The 19248-nt window shown below is 37.3% G+C and overlaps 1 protein-coding gene across 1 annotated transcript in view; it reads left to right on the forward strand.

Annotated features, from left to right (window-relative positions):
• Nucleotides 1-1387: 1387 nt before the first annotated feature.
• Nucleotides 1388-19248, forward strand: part of csmd3a (CUB and Sushi multiple domains 3a) — a 372265-nt gene continuing 354404 nt past the window's right edge. The window contains exon 1 of the mRNA XM_052143551.1: nt 1388-1553. Coding sequence (XP_051999511.1) covers nt 1388-1553 — 166 coding nt within the window. The remainder of the gene's footprint in view (nt 1554-19248) is intronic.

A 19248-nucleotide genomic window follows, 5' to 3' on the forward strand; every position in this document is an offset into this window, starting at 1 on the left:
CATGCAAAGAAATGGAAGCACAGCGATGTTCTAACAGGAAGACTAGCAGCTGTACATCATCACATCATTAGCTGGGTAACTCCTAGCCAATCGCATGTAAGCCATTGCTTTATAAGTCTGCTCACAATCTATCACATTGCAGTTTCAGTGTGCTAACTGGCAACCTCCACCACCCCACCACCACCAGTTGAGCCCCGTCCCGCATGGGGGTAGGCTCCTCGCCCCTGCCTCCTATCTCCGGCAGGATATGATGGTTCCGAGTACAACTCCCTCGGACCGCCAGACGGGGGTCTCTATGCCAAAGAGAGACATTACATTTCTGTTTTACATTCATCAAATAAATGGCATCTTAAACCTCACTCAAGCCTGCGTTTCTTCCCGATTGAAGTAATGAGCATGCAGTTGTCTTCTATTTGAGAACTGCAGTGAAATGCATTGTACATTACATGCAAGTTCAATGGCCATGCAAGAAATCTCTGAATGATTGTATGTATTAGAATAAGGCAATGCCTTTGGTTGATGCATTTCACACATTTTAAATAGCAATATGCATGCATTTGGCATTTATTTGTAAAATGCAATGAAATGCATTGTGCAAAACATTGCATTGCTTAATAGTAATGCACTACTCTGAATGCATGAATGTGTTTATTAGTGTAAGGCACTGTTCGTGTAGGACACATTGCAAACGTTTTAAAAAGTAATGTACATTGACTTGGCAACTATTTGTGAAATGCAATGACTTGCATAGTATGAAATTTCAACGATTCTCTGAATACTTGTGTTGTGTGTAGTAGAATAAGGCAACGCCTTTGTTTATTCATTGCACATATTTTAGTAACATGGATGCTTTTGTAACATGCCAGCATTTGGCAACTATTTGTGAAATGCATTGTGCATTGCTAAATGGCATTGCACTGTTTATTTGCTCTATGCATTGTTTTTTTATTATTTATTTATTTTATTTTTAGTAAGGCAATGCATTGCAAGCATTTGTTACACGCGACATGAATGGATGTGCTTTTTTAGAACAGGCGTTATCGCAAACATGCAACTGGTTAACAGAGCGTTAATATAGTAGTATCGCGCGTGCAATTGATAACTATTCGCAACGTGCATGTTAAACGGAATGCACGCGCTCATTAAAAATACACTTAACGCAGCATGCTCTGCACTGATCGCATGAGACTGCTCTGAAACTAAGTATCATATCAGGAGTACAGAGAATACTTTGTGCCCCTGTTGGCGAGAAGATGGTTGAGTCCTCGTCAAGGTTTCCGCTGTTGGTCTCCTCATACATCCAGCGCTGAGTGACCGAGACACACTCCAGCGCTCCGTCTCCTCTCCAAACCAGAGGAATATCAATTTCTCCCGGACGCTTGAGAATATGAAAGAAGTCGATAATGAAGGATGGCATGGATTTGTAGCGCTTTCTCACAGAGGATGTATCAGATGCGCTCGTGCGAACTCCCATAACGCTAAAACAATGCCGATCAAAGCTGGATTTATCTTTTGGAATATTGTGTTCTCGTTTATATTCACTTGTGTGCAAGGTAAGCGATCGATCAAGCTGGGTTCTGTTGGTTTTGTGAGGGTTGCAGGTGCTCGGATGCGATGGAAGAATGCGAGTTTGAAGAGCTTCAATGCAGAAGAGCTTTGAGCAGGAGGAGAAATATCTGTGCGCTGAGTAATTTGAAGGAATTTAAAGATACACGTGCATTCATATAACATACATGCATAGCTCAGGATCATTATATTCAAACAGGCTTTCTTATGACCAAGTGCATTTTCTTACCTATTTCGTTATAACAAGGCATGGATAAAGGATATAATGCATTTATTAAAATGCTTTTTGGGTTAATGTTGTCCCATTTGAAGGTTTTATATTTCTTAAGTGTTGCTGCATTTTTTATTTTTATTTATTTTTTTTTTTTGGGTATGACTGCGTTAGTGGTGAAGCAGCATTTGCGATTTTCAGATATTCTCAGATAAGTCTAAAGTAGTGTGCATGATTCGTGCGTTTAATGTAGCATTTTATCACAGTAAATTTTCTTTACAACAATGGAAGTGAACAAAAAAGTGCTTAACATTTTAACAAGTCTAATTAAGAAGATACATGTATATGCTTTCCGATATAGGCTATATATTAGAATATAAAATAATATGAGATCTATCTATCTATCTGTCTGTTTGTCATCTAGGTAATTCTATTTTTTTATTATTAATATATAATAAACAAATAATATATAAAATATTTAATTTTTTTTAATTTATTTTTTTATAAAAATAAAAAATATATTTTAAAAATAAAATAATAATTTATAGTATATATGAACATTTGATTATCATTCAATATAATTTAACGTTTTAAATAAAAAATATTGTTATCACATTCAGAAAAAATGCAATTTAGTCATTTGGCTATATGATTTCATGTTTCTTTCCTTCATTGTTAAATTGTAATACAGTTGTACAGTGTTGCATATTATTCTTCAAATGCTTCATTTGACAAGTGATCATTTTCGACTGACTAAAATCATACTTTCTATTGAATGCAGCTCGTCTTGTATGACTGGACTGCAGGCATCTTTAAGTGTTGTTCATTCGTTGATGTATTCGATTCATAACTGTAACTAACTAACTAACTAATTTAATAACTAACTAACTAACTAACTGAAATGGCTTATTTCATCCTAATTGAACGGGCCTGTAACTTTAAACCACTAATATAGGCTACAATGGAATTTTTTATTGATCTGTTTTTTTATTAATGGGTTAATTCACGCAAAAATTGAATTATTTACTTACCCTCATGTTATTCCAAACCAGTAAGACATTTTTTTCTTCTTCAGTGGAACACAAACGATGTTATTTAGCAGAATGTCTAAGATGCTCATTTCCATGCAATGAAAGTAAATGGTGACCAGGTCTGTCAAGCAAGGTGAAAGGCAAAATTATAGTGAGGAATTACTTAAATTTCACAAAGTTATCGTATGGCTTCAGAAGACTTGCAAAATTGAGCAAGAGTTGTATGGACTACTTTTATGGTGCTTATTTGTCCTTTTGGAGATTGACAGCCACAGTCCCCATTCACTTTATTGCACGGAAAAGATCTCAAATCTCCAGAAGAACTCAAGAAAATGAAGAGAATTTTTGAAGAATGTTGCCGCAGCTCTTTTTGCATGTAGGAAGTGAACTTTTGTGTCCCACCGAAGAAAGTCATATGAGTTTGGAACAACATGTGAATCGTTTAATAATGACAGCATTTTTGGATGAACTGTCCCTTAGTTCTGTAGTGTTTGCATGACTTGAAGCCTAAAAACTGTCCATCCTTTTGATCAAACCCATCACCAGGTTGTTTGTTTGTTTGTTAACAAACACCTTTAAACTGCAGTGTTTTCATCCCATGTGTTTAGTACTTACTGACTCATTCTAATGGAAATCTAATAGAAATTATAGAATGGGTAATGCTGTCACAGCAAGACATTAACCTCGCTTTATTCATTTTTAGCTTTCTTGTGTATGTATGTTTGCCAAACGACAGCAGTCCATTCTGCATACTAAAGTCCTCATTACATTTTCCGTTCGTGTAGGTAAATGTCAGCTGGTATTGGGACTGAAATGCCGTAGGACAAAAATGGCATGATTACTGTAGTTGAGGTCTAAGATGTGACATAATGCTCTATTCATCATTATGTCACATTTTTAAACAATGGGACCTTTTTTCCATTAATACAAATATTTAGTGGCTTTCTTCTATCAACAATACAACAGAGATGAGACAAGGCTGCGGGCGTTGCAGCCGTGGCTTTGAAGTTATTTCTCATATAAGGTCCTTGGCCAAACAAACAAGCTCTGTGCTGCCTCCAAGGCCCTGATCATAAATTTGTAATAAGAGGCACATGGAAAATTGGGAACTGTGTTGCATTAGGAGGCCAATGAAGTAACTTTTCATCTGATTTGAAATTATTGATCATGGTCCTTTTCGGTTGCTCCTGCTGTGGATATTGGTACAGTGTGGGTTTTGGCTTGCACATTAAGAGAGATTCTGCGAGGTACAAATAAACACACTTTTATTATTAATAAAGGAAAAATACATTTCTTGGCTTGGCTTTAATGTTTTTCAATCTTTCAAAAAAGCAGCCAGCTTAGAGTTTAAAGGAATAGTTGATGCAAAAATTAAAATGATGTTATGATTTACTCACTTTCATGTCGTTCCAAACCTGTATGGTGTAATTGTTGGAGAGTATTTGAAGAAGCATCTCTTTCGAGTGCGGTTCATAGTGACCACACCTGTCAAGCTTCAAAAAGGATCATAATCAATTTGATTTGTGTGCTATATTTCAAGTCTTTCTTGAAGACGTACGGTAGGTTAATAAAAGGAACAGAGCGAAAATTAGGTTGTTATTCACTGAGAATCTTATCAGCTGAAGCACTGAAATCTCATTTGCGTTCAAATAAAAAAATGGTATTCAATACGTTACATCAGGTTTTATGTCCTTGACATCAAAATTGCATTGTTCTTGCATGTATTGTTACAAAACATGACATGGAGGTTCAGATATGCAAAGTTGAAAATTAGATTTGAGCTCTTCATTGAAAGGGAAGATTTTCAGTGAATGAATAGTGTGATTCTCATAAAACCGGTCAAGAAAATGTTATCATAATAGTTACGCATATTTTACCCCGATTCTTGTTACCGCAATGCGAAAAGTTCATTGTGATATTTTCATTAAACATGAAATTAAATTCTAGTATTTCTTGAGTGGTCAAGTATTAAACACCATAGTTGTACTCACTTTGTGCTGCCTTTCATTTTTGCTGTATTCAATTTTAAAAATCTGTAAAAAAAAAAATGACTGTGTTAAAGAGAAGGATCGCTGAAAACAAGGGGAATAGTACAAGTAAAACATCCGGATGCATTATGGTAATGAGAATTGGGGGGTCAAATGTGCTGAAAATTGTTCTGAAAATAATGTCACAATGCAAAAAAATCTTACGTTAACGTTTTTTTCTATGCAAAATATAATTTCATATATTTGATTTATTTCTTATTGATTTGGGGTTATATACTCTATGACCAGGGCATTGTCTTGACAGATTTCCTGAGAATCACCTGTAAAAATATATTATTACACAAAACAATGGTATGGCTCCAGAAGACTTGGAATAAAACATCACATTTCGTAATACAGAGTCATTTGGACTACTTTAATGGTGCCTTTCATAGTTTGACAGCAGCGGTCACAATGAGCTGTTAAAAATAGCATATCGGTTTGGATTAACATGGAACTATTAGTTAAACCATCTCTTTTCTGTTGAATAGCCAGCTCAGATAATGTCATTATTTTGCCTTGCCGTATGTCTCCAAGACATTTGCTTGCTGAATAGCACACGTCTTGATTCCTTTATTCTGCTTTAACCAATGATTTCCCGGGAGACAAGGGATTGTCATAATGCTTAGATGTTATCTGTGTCCTCATGTGCTCAGTATCTGCAGTTCTTTTGCTATTGTTCTATTCGTTGCTTTAAAAGTAGCTTAATCTGAACAGAGGCAGTGGATGCTGCTGCATATATTTACAGGGTGTTATAGAATCCATTACATATGGTAAATGAATAGCGTTCTTTAATAATTTAATTGATCCCTGAAGAAAAACACCAGAAGAAAATTGTATGGCTCAGATTTTGCTCTTTTGAGTTCTTTTAGTATGAACTATGTCTCAGATGTTTCTTCTGAAAATTCATTAGAAGAAATAAAAACAGAAACAAATGAGTAATTTGTTAACATATTTAAAAGAAGATTAGAGAGCAATACAATTAATGTGGATGGCATAGCTCAGATCATTTGGTGTGGAAGCTGAATAAAATAATTACTTTATTTCTTGCTATTGTGACTTTATAATTAACAATTGTCAAGATACAAAGTTGCAATTACAAGTACATGTCTCATAAGGGCCGCTGTGGCTCAGGTGGTAGAGCGGGTCGGATGCCAATCGCAGGGTTGGTGCCGAAGTGTCCTTGGGCAAGACACTGAACCCCAAGTTGCGACCAGTGGCAGGCTAGCACCTTACATGGCAGCTCTGCCGTCATTGGTGTATGAATGTGTGTGTGAATGGGTGAATGAGACACAGTGTAAAGAGCTTTGGCAATCTCTTTAAAAGGTTAAAAAAAGCGCTATATAAGTGCAGACTAGACCATAATTACAAAAACAAGTCAAAATTGCAATTTAATTTATATCTCGGAATTATGGAAAATAGTCCGAATTGCGTGATATGAACACGCAATTGCGTGACTGTTAGGTATAAAGTTGCAATTGCAAGTTTATATTTTGTAATCACAATTGTGAGATATAAAGTCAGAATGACCTTTTTTATTTTTTATTACGAGGCGGGATCAAGGCACCATAATCTGGTCTTGGACATGTTTGAGGTAATTTTGAAACCTTTGACTTTTGATTGCAGACTTTAGTATCGAGGCAAATCAGAGCTCAGTTTGAAACGTTCGAGACAAACATTTGGACTTGTTTAAGAATACATTTAATCACTGATACTTGCAGATCTTGACTTGCAACAGATTTTTAATGAAAGTCCAGCGACAGCAACAGCACTCTTTCATTTCTCCGTGACATCAGATTCAAGAGGCAGCATGTCACCTTTAGTAAAACAGCAAATACGAATCTACTCTCTTCTTGATCCTGATAACCTTTATTCCGCATTACTCTTGAGCCGAAATGCTATGAAGTTCAATTATTAAAAAAAAACAAAAAACTGCATGACCCCCACATGGAACAGGGCAAGAGGCGGCTAGAAAATTAAATTAATCAGTCAAGCGGATGAAACTTTAATTGACACTATGATCCATCATCAAGCTCTCCGTCCTTATTAAAGATAATTGACTTGAAATATTGCTCAGATGTCAGATTCGTCTTGTAGCTATCCAGTTGACTTTTAATATATGATTAAAATACTGCGGCAAGTCATCTTTCATTGAACTAATGATGTATTTGGTTGTCTGAAGTCATCTGTAAGATCTGCAAGACTGGTTTTATCCTATAACTTGTTATGACTACATTTTCTAGTGTAGGACAGGAAATAAAACCATTACTGAGCCATTGCACAGTTTTAATTATACTACCCTAATTTGCCAGAGAGAGTGGCATTGCTTTAAATAGAACTTTAAATGTACATAATGTAAATGGATGAGATTGGCCAAAGTATTTATTAGTTTATAATTAAGTAGAAAGCAGTGGCGGCTGCTGGTCTTTCAAAGAGGGGAAGCTCATTTTCGGCCTACATTATAAACTTATTTAAAAGTAAATTCTGCCCTACTTGTTTGACTGTTTCATTATGTTTAGTCACTTGAATGCGAGCACCTTCATTGATTGCATGCTCAACCCTGATCCTGCCCATGCAACTTAATCTTCTACATGCACTCACATGTTCATTGCTCTTTTCATGTCTTTTATATGCCCTGTCAAAGTTAGACAGATCTCCAAACCCCACTTTTGACCAAACAACACATCCGTGAGATGGATTCATCAAGAGGCATGGCCAGCAGTACATTTTATTTGTCACAGCACTTCCAGTCAGCCAGCTAACTTTGTCATACCAGGAGAGCTGAAAAGACCTGTTATTTTTCCCTATTTTTTGCACTAAATCAATCTTAGGTGTTGATCTGCCCTGCTGTTTAATTCTGATTTTTTCCTCGTAAGGAAGACTTTCAAATGGCTTCGCCAAAATCAGGTCGACAATATTAGCACCGTCTGCCATGGTGCGCAGTTTCACCTGTACGACGCTAGCCTAGCCTACTGTATGAATGAATGAATGAACGAACGAACGCTCTAAAACAAAATATATTAAACTTGGTAAAACTGAAACAAGGAATGTGGTGTATAATTGTGTGAAATGTATTATGCAAATTGACTAGCAATTTCACCAAACAAATATAAAGAAATAGGTTGCAGCAGGTTGTCTTTCGACTACACTTGAGAAATCCGCGATGGGACTGAACGCGAAATAGCTTCAGTGACTTCTTATAGTACAGATTCGCTGTCAATCAAAAGGAGATGCAGTCTTTCGACAGATCCTCCAATCATCACGCTGAAGCCCGGAGTCCGGGCCAGCCCACTCCTCATTCACCCCCAGAGACGCTGAGCGTCCGTGGGCGGACATAATCGCAGCATTTATCCAATGACCGTCTATTTTCGGAGCACTGAAAAAACTGTTCAGAGCAGCCCCATTGAAGTCAATGGACGCTCGGCTTCAACAGGGAAATGCACTGACGCTACGGGAATGTATGAGAAGTCAATCGAGTCAGCCGACCTGCTATATGTAATGTAGCTGATTCTGAACGAACTCGTCTTCGAGATGAACGTGTTCTAACGCATTTTTAGTCAATAAATTGTTTACACAATAGTACATATTTGACCATTATTTTTTTGACATTATAGGGGAAGCTGAGCTTCCCTTGCAGTCTTAAAGAAATCCCCACTGGTAGAGAGTCCATTAAGCCAGCACAATTTTTTCTTATTTAAAAAAAACGGCTATTACTGAGTTGGACATTTTCATTTTTGAATACAAGATTTTTTGATTTTAGGAGAAAATTTGAGTGGTGCTTGCCTGTGGCAGTTTTCTGATGAAATGAACACTAGAGGCGCTCCAACAGCAATGACTTTTGTTCACTTTGACACAAATCACGAGTAAAACAGCAGATTATCAGTTCTTGAACACTAACTTTTTGCCTTGTTTCTCATAAAGTGCTATCTTATGACATCTGTACTTCTACTATTGCACATGACTTGTGAGGTGATACATTTAACCTTTGCATTACATAACCAATTACATTTACAAGCTTGTTCAAGTGCAATCAATTTGCGTGTCACACTTATGATGCATCGGATTGAGTCCATAAGAGCACAGAAGGAACACGTGAGCTGAAAATGTCATAGAAGCACCATAAAATGATGTTGTTGCTTCAGCAATTGTGTTTTTCGTCTCATATTTGCTTTTTCAGACACTCGGTTAGGTTTACGTTTAAGGTTTAGGGTTGGGAGTTCGGTTTTGTTGATTTAAAACTCAATTGAGAATTAACCTTAAAATAATGCCCTGTTTGGGAGAACATTTATCGCTCTTTTACAGCCACGCAGTGAACATTTCACCTTGGAACAGCCACAATATGTGTAAGAAGCTGAGTAATATACATTTTACAAAAATGATGCCATAGTTATGTATTTTTCATGAGAATAGTCTCGGAAAATCTCACCGTTTCAATGCTAGGGTGTTGTCAGTGGTTGCCAGATTCTTGCTATGAGGTTGCTAAGGATTTCTGTGTGGTTGCTATTTGGTTGCATACTAGCCCAAGTTGAAAGACCCCATTACCAAGTCTCTATGATATTCTAGTCTCTATATCCACAGAGTGGTGGAAAATAGAGTAGTAAAGCTAGTTGTTTATAGTTGTAAATAATGTAATACATCAACAGGAATGCATATTTTATTAAAGGGATAGTTCACCCAAAAAAAATTTATTCTCTCATCATTTACTCACCCAGATGTGTATGACTTTCTTTCTTCTGCTGAAAACAAACAAACATGTTTAGAAGAATATCTCATCTATGTTAGTCCATGCAATGCATAATCATAAACGTAATCCATACGACTCCAGTGTTTTAATCCATGCCTTCTGAAGCGATCCAGTTGGTTTTGGGTGAGAACAGACCAAAATGTAGCTTCTTTTTCACTCTACATCTTGACAACAGTCTCCTTGGCGATCACGATTTAAAGCTTGATTACACTTCCCGCAGCGCCATCTAGCGCTCTGCGCATGCGTCAAGCACTAGGACGTGTAATCGAGCTTAAAATCATGATTGTGCCTAGAGACTGCAATGGCAAGATTTAAAGTGAAAAAGGAATTATATTTTGGGCCATTATCACCCAAAACCAACTGGATCGCTTCAGAAGACATGGATTAAACCAAATTAATTTTATGGATTACCTTTATGCTGTGCTTTTTGGAACTTCAAAGTTCTGGTCACCATTCACTTGCATTGTATGGACCTACAGAGTTGAGATTTTCTTCTAAAAATCTTTTGTTTGTGTTCAGCATAAGAAAGAAAGTTATTCACATCTGGGATGGTATGTGGGCAGGGCTGGACTGGTATTCTGGCATACCGGGAATTTTCCCGGTGGGCTGACGCACTTTGGGGCCGGTCAGGGGAGGACTGGCCATCGGAGAACAGAGGGGTCCGGTGGATCGGACGCGATAAGCTAAAATGAGCCCTCGGGTATTGCAGAACGACACCCTACACATACCGTCTCTTCCTACTTTTATCCACTGACATCCCAATTTTCAAACCTCATTCATAAGCCACAAAGTCTTTGTTTTCAGATTATTTCAAAAGTCTCGATTTGTTACAAACGCTCTCAGTTCAGTTATCTAGCTCTGCTTTGTAGGGCTCACCTGAGAAATCTGTGATTGACAAGCACTGTTTGAGTTCATTACACCAACTCTTGCCATCTCGTCGAGGAATCCCTGGTCTCGGAAAGCAGGCATCCTCCCCAACCGTCTCACAAACTGAATAACAGATGGCAGACCTGGGCGATCGTAATTACTCATCAGTAAATCAGGAGTGCGTTCTCATTTATTAACCAGATCAGGGCTAACGGTAACGCCAACATTTCCTAGAAGGAAAGGGTATAGAGTTAATTGAGACTGATGAAGTTTGATTTGTTGAGTTGGGGAGGCCAGTCAACTTTTCTTGAAAGACCAACGAATACACAAGCCTTCTAGTGATACAATTTGTTTTGTTTGGCCCCCTCTCAATAATTCAACTGGAATAATGTTTTCAGTTTCATTGCTTTATCTGTTCCCTATCCAACGATGGCCAGGGCCGGGTTAAGCCATAGGCTAACTCATGAATATTAATTAGGTCATGTGATCTACAGCTGTGCACAGGTTAACCAACGTCATAATAAGCTAATTAATATAAACATTCGCTCATGTCTCAGAGAGTGGCAAACTACCAACATACAGTTTATGATCACAAAAGACTCGCCAATGACACAAATGTCGAAGCTTGTCCAATAAAGAGCAAATAGTAAATACATCAGCCCTTGAATGGCTGTTAGTATGTTACATAGACAGAAATAATTTGGTTTAGACTGCAGAATACATACATATTCTAAAAATAGCCCATGCCAGTGAAGATAAATAAAGTTACCAAGCAATCATTTTAAAACTACGAAAACAGTCAAGCAGAGATCTACATTAAATTATATAATGCTCACCACTATCATCAAACCACTTAAAGTGCCCTATTCATGGTCATCTTGAAAGCAGGCCCTCAAACAAATCTTCGAAACCCAAAAGGTGCAGAGGATGGTCGTGCTCTGTTTGATTTTTTGAATTCAATTCTAAGCACTGAGTTTGGAGCCAATTCAGACCGGTAATGCATATAAATGCATATTTTTATAATGTGAACCAACATCCTTGTGTGATTTTTTTAAATTTTTTTTTTTTTTTTTCTTTTTTTTTTTTCCCGATGTTAATATAATGTCTCTCTTCACAGAGGCAATTATAGCCTACAGTTAGTAAGACATTTGTAGGTTGATTTCCACCAAAGAATGTAAACGCTGGCTCTGTTGCGCTTTCAAAAATGTGTTTCCTTAGTTTCAGTCTTTGGAACGGGAGTACCTGTGATACACTGTTCTTCAAACCATAGCAGACTAAGAGTGGCAAGAGTGTTCAGGAAAACTGATTAGAAATAATAATAATAATTTTTTTACAGAGGTTTGGTAGTGCCGGTGGTGCTGAAATTACACAATTCATATTAAAATTCATATTTGATCTCATGCAACAACACCCCCACCCCCACCCCCCAATATCCCATGTTGCTGCATCCCATGTTGCCTATTGGGTTAATGTGGCCCTGACAATGGCTTTCTGTCAAAATTGATTATCTTTGATCATTGCCCTTGTGGTTTTCCAACCCGAGTTAACTTAATCCAGATATATTGCTTATTTTGAATGTTCGTTGAAGTATATTAGATTTAACAATTATTTGGATAGCTCTGCATTTTATGACTCAGTTAAATATGGAGGAGTCAGTAGCCCTAATATCTTAAAATATGAAGTAGTGTCTGGAAACAATTGATGTTAGTGCTTTTCTCAGAGTCACTTCACTTTTTTGGTGTCATGGTGATATTTTCCCCTCAAGTTCACACAGGTGCCTTAAACATAGGTATAGCTCATAACAGTAAAAGGATATTTTACCCAAAAATGAAAATTGTCTTATTAGTAAATGAACCCCATGCCAAAAAATCTAGAGGGCGGAGCAAACATTTGACACAAACCAATGAGCCAAGGAATCACAGGAAAATATCATTTTTCTTCTAGGCCTTACTTGTTAGGGGTTCAAGCCCCCCAAAAAAAAATCAAAAGGTACTTTTGAAAGGTACTGCCCAAAATGTGTGATTTTTGGGGGGGCTTGAACAACGGTACGTTTTGGCGTGCCGTTGCAATGATGAATTGAAAGTTCAAACTTTTTTTTTTATAATTATTGATAATGGGACACCTGAGAACTTTAACAAATGATTTGATTCACACCATTGGTTCTTGAGGCAAAGTTGTTCAAAATGAAGAGATCTATCATGTGGTATGAATAACGTGTGTTTGAGTGAATCACAGCCATATATACAATAATTTACACGCATGTAAAATGTGATAGTGCCTCACGTTGACCAATGTTTTTTAAATTTCTCATAGACCCCTTGGGCCAAGAGACAAATAGGCCTACCATGTTTCGTTCCAATCTGCCTTTTCTAACATGGTCAAATAACAACTGAAAGTTGATTGGTCGACAGCGGCCATGTTTTCAAGATATGCGAGTGTCCTCATAGACCTTGATGACACCTTGGACAAAGACACTGCATGCAAATTTTCCAGTCAATTGGATCAAGGACTCCATAGTTAGATAATTTTTTTTATTTTTAATAATTATATAGCACCGTTGTGACGATAAATCAAAAGTTAAAACCTTTTTTTTTTTTTTATATATAATTATTGATATTGTGGCTCACTGGTTTGGTTCAGAACAATGAACAGCCTAGTTTGAAAAAATAGATATAACTACAGGAGTCATGTGGATTACTTTTACCTTCAAAGTTCTGGCCACCACTCAGTTGGATTGTATGGACCTATAGAGGTCATGACGTCCCAGATCATTTTTGGGTGAACTAATCCTTTAACTATGAACATGATCCTATATATATATATATATATATATATATATATATATATATATATATATATATATATATATATATATATATATATATATATATATATATCTAGTATATCTATTGTTTGATCATTTAAAACCAAACAAACTTCTTTTTGTGATACGTTTTGCTTGAAAATGTGCTTAAAATCCACTAAAATGAAACTTATCTAATGCAGTGATATTCATAAATTTCCAGGTGTGGCTTACATGTAACTGTTAAGACCTTTGTCCATAGCATTGATTATAACATTGTAAAGAATCTAACTCTTGTTTAATTGCTACGCCTAAAGTTGAACCTTTTCCTCGGCTTCTAAGGGCTTTCTCTTTTGATTTGATCAGTTTCACCTCATGTTGAGATCCCTGTTGCTTCACCCAGCAGCAAGTCCTGCTACAGATCAATACTGTCTTTTGATTCCAACTTAAAGCTGCTGATAGTTTATTTTGAGACACAATGGAGCAGTGTTAAACAACAGTGAAATGTATGACTATCTTTGATGATACCCATTTGGGTGTGACAGCTCTTATGAAGGAATTGATTGATCCAAAGCCCTGTGTAATCAGTAGATTGTTTTCTCAGCTCGTACTCTGAAAATAAATTCATTTAATGTGGCCTTCAGACCAAGTCTCACAAATGTAATTGGGTAGATTAGAGAGTTATGAAGTTAGGCAAAATGTATCAAATTGATTTTTTCTATATAAATAGTTTTCAAATTCTATATAAAGTCAACAATCTTCATCAATCATTTCCAGTGCTTAGACCAATTGTCAATGCCATTGTCACCATGCCCTGACCTTTCCAGAGCAGTTTGGTTACTTAAAAAGTAAAATTTTAGTACAATGTCATTTACATGTTGTACCTATCATGCCTAGGTCCAATAAATGCTGCTTGCAGCTACCTTTACTGTTGTTCATTAACTAAAATGAACTAAAGTAAGATGTTGGAAGGTCACCAAATGTTGTACTGTTCCTGAGTATCCCTGCTGTGTTGGGGTGCTCAAACAAACAGAAAAATGTCTTAATAGTACCACAGATTCAGAGGGTTTACACCTCTCGACTGAATCAACCTACACATATCTTATTTATAGTTGTTTCTGCACAAGGTAGGATAAGATAAATTGTTACCATTAAGCAGAATTTCAGTTTAAATTGTACCTAGAACATTTTTATGTAGTATAGTTTCTTTCAATAGGACAATTTAGATATAGATTGATTTATGAACGACTAACACAAATCCATTCTCATCCTACGGCACTCATCCGGTTGCGCCCTAGCCCCGTCTTGAATGGCTCTCCTCGCCGGGCCCTCGGGCCGGCTATCCCAGGCCAATCGGAGTTCCGGTTGGAACTCTGCAGTATCATTACGTTTAGGGGGGATTCTGACTGCCGTTCAGTCATAATCCCACAGATGGTCGCTTTGCACCAGTGGCTCCTCAGCCAAGCACCTGTAAAAGTACTTGTTTTAGTCAAGGGGTCAGAAAGACATTGGGAAATGTTATATACAGTATCTCAAAAAGTGAGTACACCCCTCACATTTTTGTAAATATTTGATTATATCTTTTCATGTAACAACAATGAAGAAATGAAACTTTGCTACAATGTAAATTAGTGAGTGTACAGCTTGTATAACAGTGTAAATTTGCTGTCCCCTCAAAATAACTCAACACACAGCCATTAATGTCTATACCGCTGGCAACAAAAGTGAGTACACCCCTAAGTGAAAATGTCCAATGTGAATTGCATGTATTACAAATATCAAGACTATGCAGATAAATGTGCCTTTTCATAAACATGAAACATCTCTGTTTTGTGTTTGGTCACATGACAACACAAAGTCTACGTGCATGTTGGTTACACCAACTGCCTTTGATTTGATATTAAATAAATTATTTATTAAAAATTAATTATTAAAAAAATATATATATTTATTATTTTGAAAAAAAAAAACATTAAAGATTATTCCAAACTGCTTATGCTCACTTTTTTCAAAAATGTTTTCTTTGTATTCAAGTAAAAATATTCTGGAAGACAACATCTCTCTCAATACAAATACCTTCACATCTACAAAGTCTAAGAGAATGCCGATGTGGATGTGCTTATAGCACTTGAACATTTGGAGCTTGTCAATTCTCATTCTTCTCTGGCCATCTGTTTATGTGTGAAGGAATAAGATTGAGGTCTACTGTCATCTCTGCTGTGCCTCTCCAGTGGCAAAACAAATCAGTCTTGATTGAGCCCTCGTACGCCCTTACGGAGGCTGCTGTGTGGAGATTGTGTGTTAAAATCGCCAGAGCAGCTGGGTCCTGTCCCTGGTCACGTTTCTATTTGAATGAGATTTATGTGTTTAGGTGCTGATTCATATGACTTACCTATTTTCTCTGCCTGGCAAACGCAGCGTAATGTAATGCTGTTTCTCGTATCAATTTATAGCGGGCGGCTGCGGGTGTGCCGCCATCACGGTGTCAGCGGTCACCCTGGGGAGGGCAGCGTATAATCAGAGTGATAGGTGGATGAGACAAGACTCCCTGCCATGAAAGTAAAGCAGGAATGAGCAGTAGAGATAAAGCATTTAAATGAATTTGGCGGCATGTGATTGTGCACTGTTTCATAGCGTGAGCCTACATTCAGGGGTGCTGCCTTTGTGAAGTGATGCAGAGCTTGTGTACAATGACCTCTAATGCAGTAGTTTTCAATAGGTTTTGCTTCTGGAGAACCCACATTTTATGTTGGGCATCAATTGGGATTTGGGTATGTTTTATTGAGGTGGAAATCTGTTTGATTTTATACTGATGTGTGTTTCGTGATGAAATCTACCTCATGATAATATTGTGATTTAAAACTGTGATATATTGCAGTCTTTTACTCACTTGTTTCTCTCTCATCTTCACTGGGCGTTGGTTCTTTGCGCAAGTGGCAACATTCCATCGCAAAACCTTTTGACATTTAATCAAGTGCCAGTGATGAATTATAGATATCTACAATTCAGTTAAAATGCTAATGCTAATATCAGCAATGTAATTACTGCTAGCGACTATGCCAATTCTTTCTCCCCTTTTCTCCCCAATTTGGAGTGCCCAATTCCCAATGCGCTCTAAGTCCTCATGGTGGCGTAGTGACTTGCCTCAATCCGGGTGGCGGAGGACGAATCTCAGTTGCCTCCACATCTAAGACAGTCAATACATGTATCTTATCACATGGCTTGTTGAGCACGTTACCGCGGAGACTTAGAGCGTGTGGAGGCTTCACGCTATTCTCCACGTCATCCACGCACAACTTGCCTCCAGGTGTGGTAGTCAGCGTCTTTACTTACTGAACGACCCAGGCCCCCTGAAAATGCAATTTTTTATATCAGTTACGTAATTCCGTTTGAAGTAGTTAATTCTTGATATAAAAAATGGCATTTAGTAAAAACATAATTACTGATATCTATAACAACATTTTTACCAGTAGAGCTTGACAATGATCTGTCATTCACTCCTGTTCAAAACCCAATTATCGATGTCTATAATTAATTTCTTACCATTTAAAATTCCAATTTCACATATCAGCAATGTACTGCAGACTCGTATTTTTATTATATCAGTTATTACATTGTTACTAGTGTAGATGTTCTTTCCTTTTAATAACAACTAGTAAAAACACACATTTTTGATATTGGTGATTTGGTTTTCACTAGCAGCAATATTTATATCAGATATCTATAATTACTCTTCAGTTTATTGATATCTGAAATCCATTTCCAAATATATGAAATACCAAGTCTAACATGCTAAAATACATTTACAGATATCAAAAATTTGCATTTCCATTACTTCTTATTATCCGTTGCTAATTATTATAACGATATTGTGTAGATTAAGGGGCAAAAGTAGTACAAAATTTGTCAACCAATCATTTTGAGACAGCAAGATGAAGATAGAGTGGTGGTGGCATAGTGGGCAAAAGCACTGAGCTGGTAAGCAGAAGGTTGTTGGTTCGATCCCCACAGCCACCACCACTGTGTCCTCGGAGGAGCTTAAAAATGACAGTTTAAAAGACACTTAGAAGTAATAAAGTAATTAATAAGTAATAAAAGATTATTCATATATTTCTTAGGGCTGGGAAATGTAACAAATTAATTCCTGCGATTAATAGTTAGAATAACAAAAACATTTTAACACATGTTAAAAAATGTATGCAAATAATGTAGTATCCATTTTTTGCACTTCCTGAAACCTCACTAATGTTTTTCCCCACTTCCTTTGGCTAAAAGTGACTTGTAAAATTTTTCTGGGAGGTCACGCTCAACTCGACTCGACTCGACATCCTAAAACAGAAACTGATTGTGTGGAGCAGTGCACGCTTATTCATTACGCACAACGCATGTCCTGGGCATAATCAAAACGGGAGCGGATTTACTCTACGGTTAATAGAGACTCCACCAGCAAGTGGTGAACCAGCTGTGGGAGAGATACGGGCAAGCTGTCATCAGGGCTGGACTGGGAAGTGAAATCGGCGTCCTTTTCTGCATATCGCGGTGCCGTTTTATGGTCCGTTCTGCATAACGTGGTGGCTCATTGTTGCTTATCGCGGTGCCGTTTTATGGTCCGTTCTGCATAACGTGGTGGCTCATTGTTGCTTATCGCGGCCCGTTCGGCACATTTCATGGCCGAACCACTGGCCTGCTCGGTTCTCCCGATGGACATTCCGCTCCTGCTCAGCCCAAAAGTGCGTCAACCCACCAGGAAAATGCCCGGTATGCCAGATTACCAGTCCAGCCCTGGCTGTCAACACTCACTCACTGTCATCTGAACTAGTCAGTATCAAAGTGAAATGCGAGAGCGATGAAGCATGTGCATGACAGAGACTAAATAATAGATTTGAGGTTTTAAACTTCAGCAAATTAAACTTCAACATTCAATTTGTTTTATAGCTGTATGTATTTTGTCTAATACATGGTATGCACTTATATAGTGCCTTTTTAACCTTGGCGGTATTCAAAACGCTTTACACTGTGACTCATTCACCCATTCACACACCAATGACGGCAGAGCTGCCATGCAAGGTGCTACCTTGCCATTGGGAGCAACTTGAGGTTCAGTGTCTTGCCCAAGGACACTTCGGCATGTGGAGTCATGTGGGCCGGGAATCGACCCACCAACCCTGTGATTAATGGACAACCTGAATCTGAATCTGCCCATTTGATCATTATTATTAACAAGTCAACTGGAAAGATTTTGCCCACCTTTGAAGTACTCCATGTCTACTCATTCCACTTATTTGTCATGTAAACATAAACCGAATATCTTAATAAACCGAATGTCTTACTAACCAATTTATTTCAATTTAAGTTTTTTTAAACCAATTATAAAGTAAATACATTTTAGATTTTATTTCAATGTTACTTAAATGTATCAAGATTAATCACAATACATCACAGAAAAGGTATGTTTTTATAGTTGTTGTAGCCAATAATTCACAGCACAAATGACAATGTACATCCTTGTTTAACCCTATTTATCGACCCCAATGGGTTGACAAGCACTGTTGTCTTTTTTGTAGTCATCAGTTGAGAACCATTGATGTAATGGATTCTGTTTCAGAAAGGTGTGTTTTTACAGTCGTTTAATGATTTCTTTGAGTGCTGGGTTACAGATTAGAGGAGCTTTAGCCCTCTGGTAAACCACAAAAGTATAAAAGCATCTGTAGCACAGGGTCAAAATCTTGAATAAGTGAGACAAGAGACAAGCTTAATGTGCAGTTCTGTGCCGCCGAGAAGGCTGAGGAGAATTTTAATGTGCATTTTCAATTCAAAAACCTGTTAAAACTGCTAAGAAATGTTGAGAGAAACATCTGAGATAAAGCTAATACTTGAATGAAAGATTGGCAAATTACTCCTAAACTATGAAAGAGTATCTTCTGAGCAGTACTTTTTCCATGCACCTTTACTGTCGAAATGTAAGCTGCCCACGTTGATATATGCTAATGTGTGTCAAA

Source organism: Xyrauchen texanus, chromosome 15, assembly GCF_025860055.1.
Source record: "Xyrauchen texanus isolate HMW12.3.18 chromosome 15, RBS_HiC_50CHRs, whole genome shotgun sequence".
In the NCBI taxonomy this organism is placed as follows: Eukaryota; Metazoa; Chordata; class Actinopteri; order Cypriniformes; family Catostomidae; genus Xyrauchen; species Xyrauchen texanus.